At 64.9% G+C, this 6,896-nt stretch overlaps 1 protein-coding gene across 1 annotated transcript in view; it reads left to right on the top strand.

The window, feature by feature from the left end:
• Positions 1 to 6,896, top strand: part of USP20 (ubiquitin specific peptidase 20) — a 30,568-nt gene that overhangs the window by 22,714 nt on the left and 958 nt on the right. Inside the window, exons 13-22 of the mRNA XM_012721203.1 lie at positions 61 to 204; positions 386 to 501; positions 703 to 875; positions 1,383 to 1,477; positions 4,452 to 4,485; positions 4,990 to 5,035; positions 5,872 to 6,052; positions 6,121 to 6,247; positions 6,609 to 6,778; positions 6,853 to 6,893. Coding sequence (XP_012576657.1) covers positions 61 to 204; positions 386 to 501; positions 703 to 875; positions 1,383 to 1,477; positions 4,452 to 4,485; positions 4,990 to 5,035; positions 5,872 to 6,052; positions 6,121 to 6,247; positions 6,609 to 6,778; positions 6,853 to 6,893 — 1,127 coding nt within the window. The remainder of the gene's footprint in view (positions 1 to 60; positions 205 to 385; positions 502 to 702; positions 876 to 1,382; positions 1,478 to 4,451; positions 4,486 to 4,989; positions 5,036 to 5,871; positions 6,053 to 6,120; positions 6,248 to 6,608; positions 6,779 to 6,852; positions 6,894 to 6,896) is intronic.

Raw genomic sequence — 6,896 nt, 5'->3', positions numbered from 1 at the left:
GAGCAGGCGCGAAGGCGGAGGCCCTCGCCCGCGGCCCAGCCTTGTCCCTCCTGCCCCCAGAGCCGGACAACGAGGCCCACATGCGCAGCGCCTCTCGCCCCTGCAGCCCCGTCCACCACCACCACGAGGGCCACGCCAAGCTGGCCAGCAGCCCTCCTCGTGCCAGCCCCGGGAGGATGGGGCCGTCGTACGTGCTCAAGAAAGGTTAGGGGAGGGGTGGGGGGCACACGCAGCCTGGGGCTGAGCACAGGGTCCCCGCGGGCACTGCCACCCGGTGCTTCGCGAGGCGGGGGAGGGCGACGCGGTCACGTGACACGTGTGGCTGTGACCGTGCCCAGTGCCCGCGTAGCTGTGGCGCTGGGCCCAGCCCGTGCTGTGCCCTCAGCCCAGGTGCCGAGTGCCGGCAGCCGGAGGCGGAAGCAGCAGCACTACCGCAGCGTCATCTCCGACATCTTCGACGGCTCCATCCTCAGCCTCGTGCAGTGCCTCACCTGTGACCGGGTCAGTTCCCAGGAGGGGAGGGGCGCGTCCTCGCCTGGTGCCTGGCCTTCCGCCGGGGGGAGGACCCTGGGTCCGGGGCTCCCGTGTCCCAGGGTGGGGGGCGAGGCCCTCTGCCCTGCCCTGCCCTCCAGCAGCTGGGGCTTGGGGCACAGACATGGCACTGTCTGGGATTGGAGGCCCAGGCGACCGTCACCTCCACAGGTGTCCTCCACAGTGGAGACTTTCCAGGACCTGTCACTGCCCATTCCTGGCAAGGAGGACCTGGCCAAGCTCCACTCGGCCATCTACCAGAACGTGCCGGCCAAGCCAGGCGCCTGCGGGGACAGCTCCGCTGCCCAGGGCTGGCTGGCCTTCATCGTGGAGTACATCCGCCGGTAGGCCCGCCTTCCTGCCTGCGGACACGCCGGCCTTCCTGGGACTGGCGGCCTGGCAGGCTGGCAGGAAGGAGGCAGAGTCCGAGAGGGAGCTTGAGCGGGAGCTAGTTAAGTGGGCAGGGGATAGCCTGGATTGGGCTGACTGGGCAGCTTCTGGGTCCATCTCCTCCCTCCCCTGTCCAGCAACATGCCAGGCCCCCTGCTTTACCTGCCTGATCTCAGCACCCCACAGCCAGCTCAGAGGGACCAGTGAGAGGAGAGGTGATGTCACCTCTGAGGACAGGAAGCTGGTGGTCCCAGGTGTCTGGCTCCAGACCTGTGTGCCTACCTCTGTCCACTCCACCCTTAGCCCCCCCAGCCCCCCGAGTCTGTGCTAGTCTGGCCTGGCAGCCCCCAGCCAGAACGTGCCCGACGACTGCAGGGACAGCCCTGCCGCCCGGGGTGGGCCTGCCTTCCCGCCTGCCGGACGCTCACCTTCCTGGACTCCACAGTTCCTTGTCTCCACAGGTTCGTGGTATCCTGTACCCCCAGCTGGTTTTGGGGGCCGGTCGTCACCCTGGAAGACTGCCTCACTGCCTTCTTCGCTGCTGATGAGCTGAAGGGTGAGTGGAGTGGCCTGGCGAGGGTGAGGTGTGGGGTTGACTGACCCCACTGACCTGTCTGCTGACAGGTCAAGGCTTTGGGAACTCACTGCAGACACGGCTTCAGAGCTGAACCCGTTGCCCCCTCTCGCCCGGCCTGTCCTCCGACCCACGCCTCCTCGCAGCTCTTCGGCGTTGCTTGTTTTTATTTTTTAGACGTCTGGTGAGCAAAAATGGCTTTGCGCTTTAATTTTGCATTTCCTCCATTATTCAAGCTTTTCAGCGTTTCCCCGCGAGTGCATCGGCTTTCTGTATTTCTCGGTGGGAGATTTCCCACTCCTGCCCTTTTGTATTTTCCTGTGTTGGGATCCCATAACCTTCAAAGCCTTTTCTCCGTGCTGGTGCGCGGACGCCGGCCTCTGCGCCCTGGCCGCGGGCTGCCTCAGGCCGCAGCAGGGCGCAGCCCGGGCACCCGCAGGGCGCAGCCTCGGCGCCGTGGGGCAGCGCCGCCCTGGGCCCGGGCGCTTGACCTCCTACGGGCGCCGTCACACGGCTCGCGGCCTCCTGTGTCCGGGGCGTTTCGCGTGGCCGATGTCCACAGCGCCCCTGCCGTTGTGCGGCCAGACCAGCGCGGGCCGTGGGCTTCTGCCTGGTGCTCGCGGGCGCGGCCGGCCCCCGCCCTGCTGCCCGTGCCTCTGGGTCTGCCCAGGGGCGGGCGCTGGTTCCGAGGGCCGTTCGTTCTGCCGCCTCCCCCCGTTTCTCCTTTTGATTCTGCGTCTGGTCCTGTCCGTAGGGCGTTTTAGAAGTGTCTCTGGAGTCAGGTGACACATCCCCACTTTGTGCGGGTCCGTGGCGGGGCCTTCCGTGGCGGGGCCTTCCCCTTGGCTTTGCTTCGTTCCCTTTCCCTCCTCCCAGCGCCGTTGCGCCGTGGAGCGTGGCCTTCAGCGGCGTGTCCCGTGGCGGGCCTGCGTGTCGTCGCAGACGGCCCCTCGCAGCAGAGCACCAGGGGCCCTGTGCGTTCTCCCCCAGAAGTGCCCTCACTCCTCGGGTTTGGCATCTCGTAGATCCCACACCGAGTGAGCTCAGTGTTTCCCCTCTCTGCCTGACGTCTGTCTGGCTCGTCAGCCCCCCAGGCTCATCCAGGGCCCCAAAGGCGGGACCTCCCTCTGTGGCTGTGCCCCCGTGATACGCGCCCGTCCTTCACCCTCGCGGACGCCGAGCTGCCCCTGTCCCCTGTCGGGGGCGGCGCCGTTAGGAGCTCGGGAGCGCGAGGGCCTCTCGGAGACATGACCCAGCCGTGGGCGGGTCGAGTGTCTGCAGCGTGCTCAGGCCCGGTGCTGCTCCCGTCCTGGCTGTCCTGACCCACGCAGTGCGCAGGCGCCATCGCCACAGGGGGCGGGCGCCGGCCCGGCCTGGCTCTCGGCTTCTGGCCATGGCGGTGTGGCGGGGCACCTCCCTGCTGAGCCTCTGACCGTCTTTTCTATCTTTCCTAGAACCTGTCGTCTCCTTTGAAAAAATGTCTCCAGGTCTTCTCACTGCTTGTTGTTTTATTTTTTTCCCTTTTTGCCATTGAGCTGTGTGATTCCCTTCTAGGTTTTGCATATTAGCCTCTGATAAGGCTTGCAAATAGTTTGTCCAGTTTCATAGCTTGCCTCACCCTGCATTTTGTTGATTATTTCTTTCGCCACTGGGTTTTATGGGTGACCATTTGTTTATTTTTGCTTAAGTTGTTTGCACTGCTGGTATCATGGCCGAAAACTCATCAGGGAGGCTGCTGTCAAGGGGCTTTCCTCTGTCTTCTTCTCGCACTCTCAGTTTCAGGTCTTCCATTTAAGTTTTAATCCGTGTCAAGTTCATTTTTGTTTTCCTTTTATCCCATTCTGAGCAGCTCAGTAGAATGCTGAACACTAACTCTGAGTCCTTGTAAAAGTACAAGTTCTGCCTGCAGTTCAGTTCTTCCTTTAGAGTATCTGTCACGGGCCCTCCCTGGTGGCACAAAGGGTGAGGACGCAGCCCTGCACGCTGGCCACAGCCGTGCGTTGCGTCAGCAACAGCCAGGGCGCAGCAGCCCTCTCCTGACCCGCCCGCCGCTCCCGCAGCACTGTTCGTCAGTCTGTCTGTTCTGCTCCCCACTCTGCCTCTGGTGAAGCTTCTTACCATCCTGTGCCTCTGGCCTGTACCCCAGTTCTGTGTGCATAAGATTCAGTTTTAAAAAAAAAAAGTATCTGTCACTTGGTAGATTTCCTAAAATGAAACCACCAGAACAGTGGGTGCAGTGTGCCGACCAGAAGGAGAGAGAACTTGGGCTGCAAGGTGAGGACTTACGTGTTGCAAGGGTGTTGCTAACGTCGCCGAAGTCGCTGAAGCGCTGGGCACATTGTTCCTGTGAGTCTAGCCCTGGTAGGCCCCAGACGCCTTCCTGTCCAGTGAGCGAAGGGAGCCGTGCTCCCAGCCCTGTCAGCACCTAGATGAGAGGAGTCCAGGGCTCCGCGCGGTGGCCAGGGTGGAGGAGGTGGGGGCGGCGGCCCACACGGGTCTGCTGTTGCCCCAAAGCCACCTTCAGCTCCTCTCGCCGGCGGCTTACAGCGTTCGGCGTACGGTCTTCTACCTGCGAAGTAGTTTGCGGTTTGATGCGGTTGTGCTCTGTACTTCTTTCTGTGCTGCTTGTACTTGATTTAAATACTTGCGTGCTCCGGCGTTGGGTTGATTCTTGTTTCCGGTGCGTCCTGTACCTTAATCGACTCCACCATGCCGGAGTGGCCGTCTTTGGCGCCTGGGGCCGTCGTGACGGCGGTGTGTTTGGTCGGCCCGGGGGTCGCCCTCTTGCTGTCTTGCTGGCCGCTCGCCCGCGCTCTCTGTCCACCCCCTGACGTCCACCTGTGTGTCCTTAAAGCTGAAGTGCGTTTCACTGCTTGGGTTTGAGTCGCCACGATTCTCCCTCCCTCTCCCCATCCCTGCTGGCCGTTGTCCCTTATGTCTTTATTTCTGGCTGTAGGTGACAACATGTACAGCTGTGAGCGGTGTAAGAAGTAAGTGCGCCCCGAGGGCCCCTCCACTTGCCGTCTCTCTGCTCCGCGCCGCGAGAAGGGGAGGGCGCGGACAGCTTACTTCCAGGCCGGCGAGAGCCGCCTCGATCTGGGGAAGGAGCCGGCCTGATTCAGGAGACTCGGGGCCCAGATGTAATAGCCGCAGACACACCGGGCGGGTCATTACCAAACGGCTGCGGACAGGTGACGGGAGGATCGCTGAGAGCAAGCGGAGCGGGGGCGGCCTCGAAGGAAGCACCCCGGGCCGTGCGCTTCCCAGCGGGAACCACACAAGCAAGAAGGGGTGGCAGGAGATGTGTGACGTTCTCCAGTAACAAGACTTCCCAGCCAGATTGTCATTCAAGGCAGACGGGGAGGTGGGAGCGTCACAGGAAATTAAAACCAAACAGAATGAGCAAAAGATGCAGCCGCATGGAGGTGACGCGGGTGGGGGCGCCTCGCCCGCCGCCCCCCACGGGTGCTCACCGCCGCGCTCTCTCCTGCCAGGCTGCGCAACGGGGTCAAGTACTGCAAGGTCCTGCAGCTGCCCGAGGTGAGTGGGGGCCGCCTGCCGTCCGCCCGCAGGTCTTGTCCACCCGGCCAAGTGGTGGCGCTGGGCGTGACCGAGCCGCCCTGCCGGCCGTCGCGCTGACCAGGCCACGGCGGTGCCTCACGGCCTTGGGTGAGAGACCCGGCTGGGCCCAGGTGGGGGAGAGCACGGGGCTCTGTGTGCACTTAGCCCCACTGCAGGCCCTCAACCCCTTTGTCTCAGCAGAGGAGGGGCGCCCTGGGGGGCGCCTGGAGCGAGCCAGCTTGGGGGAGAGCTGTGGGGGGCCTTTCTGAGGAAGGGGCCTCGCTTCATGGAGGAAGAGTGAGGTGGAAACAGGTGGGCAAAGCCCCGAAGTGGGAACAGATTTGGCTGAACCGGCGCTGTGGCTGGCGCCCAGAGGGGCACGGTCAGGCCCCTGGCGTGGCGCTGGCAGGCCTGGGAAGGCTTCCGGGAGTTGGTGCTGACGGAAGTGGTTGTCAGGGTCCTCGGGATGCGAGTCTGCGGGCCCGTGACTGCTCGCTGTCCAGACCAGCCGGGCGCGCAGGGCCCCGGCCCAGCCACGCATCCTGTTCGTGCGGCGGGGCTGGCCGTCGCCCCTGCCTGTGTCGTGGGGGTCAGGCCGCCCGGCTCAGCGCGTGCACACCCTCACCCGTGCTCCGGTGCAGTTGGCGAGTGGCGCCCAGCAGCTGGCCTGGGCTGTAGCCAGCCGCAATGGCAAGGCCTGAGTGGGTCAGGAGGCAGACTGGTGGGTGTCCTGGAGCCCTGTCTCGGTGTACCTGGCCGCGTGCCTGGCAGACCTGGCCAGCCCTGGGGTCACTGATGCCTCCCCCTCCCCTCAGATCCTGTGCATTCACCTGAAGCGCTTTCGGCACGAGGTGATGTACTCATTCAAGGTCAGCAGCCACGTCTCGTTCCCTCTGGAGGGGCTCGACCTGCGCCCCTTTCTCGCCAAGGAGTGCACGTCCCAGATCACCACGTATGACCTGCTCTCGGTCATCTGCCACCACGGCACGGCAGGCAGTGAGTGCAGCCCCCAGCCCCCGTCCCCGCGCCCCAGGGTGCCTGTGACCACCGTCTCCCCTCCGCAGGTGGCCACTACATCGCCTACTGCCAGAACGTCATCAACGGGCAGTGGTATGAGTTCGATGACCAATATGTCACCGAGGTCCATGAGACGGTGGTGCAGAACGCCGAGGCCTACGTCCTCTTCTACAGGTGTGGCCCGGCGGCCGGTGGGCGGGCAGCCGAGGGACAGTGGCTGGGCACTGCCACAGGCCGGTGCCCTGCCCCTGCCGCTCGGGCTTGGCGCTGAGCGCAGGTGTCTGCGGACGGTGGGGGAGGCGAGGGAGGTGGCCCCCCGAGGGCTCGGCGGGGAAGGGTGAGGTCGGAGTCGTTAGCCAGGCTGGCTGCTGGCTGCCGAGGGGAAAGCCGGAGGTCTGGACGTCGGGCCAGCCTTTCCGGGAGGGCCTGCGGGCGGAGTGGAGGCCGGGACTCAGGCTGCCGAGGCGCGGCAGGCCGCCGGGGGTTTTGGCTCTGGACGCTCCGCCTGGGTGCGGGACACGGCCTCTGCCCCCAGGAAGAGCAGCGAGGAGGCCGTGCGCGAGCGGCAGCAGGTGGTGTCGCTGGCCGCCATGCGGGAGCCCGGCCTGCTGCGCTTCTACGTGTCCCGGGAGTGGCTCAACAAGTTCAACACCTTCGCCGAGCCCGGGCCCATCACCAACCACACCTTCCTCTGCGCCCACGGAGGTGAGGGCGCCTTCCGGGGGTGCGGGCGGGCGGGCCGGCCGAGCCCGCAGCTCTCCTCCCCGCTCCCTCCGCAGGCATCCCGCCCAACAAATACCACTACATCGACGACCTGGTGGTG

Source organism: Condylura cristata, unplaced genomic scaffold (genome assembly GCF_000260355.1).
Source record: "Condylura cristata isolate star-nosed mole 26May11 unplaced genomic scaffold, ConCri1.0 scaffold00006, whole genome shotgun sequence".
Taxonomy (NCBI): domain Eukaryota; kingdom Metazoa; phylum Chordata; class Mammalia; order Eulipotyphla; family Talpidae; genus Condylura; species Condylura cristata.
The sequence above is the reverse complement of the archived record's forward strand: the minus strand, read 5'-3'. Positions and strand labels throughout refer to the sequence as shown.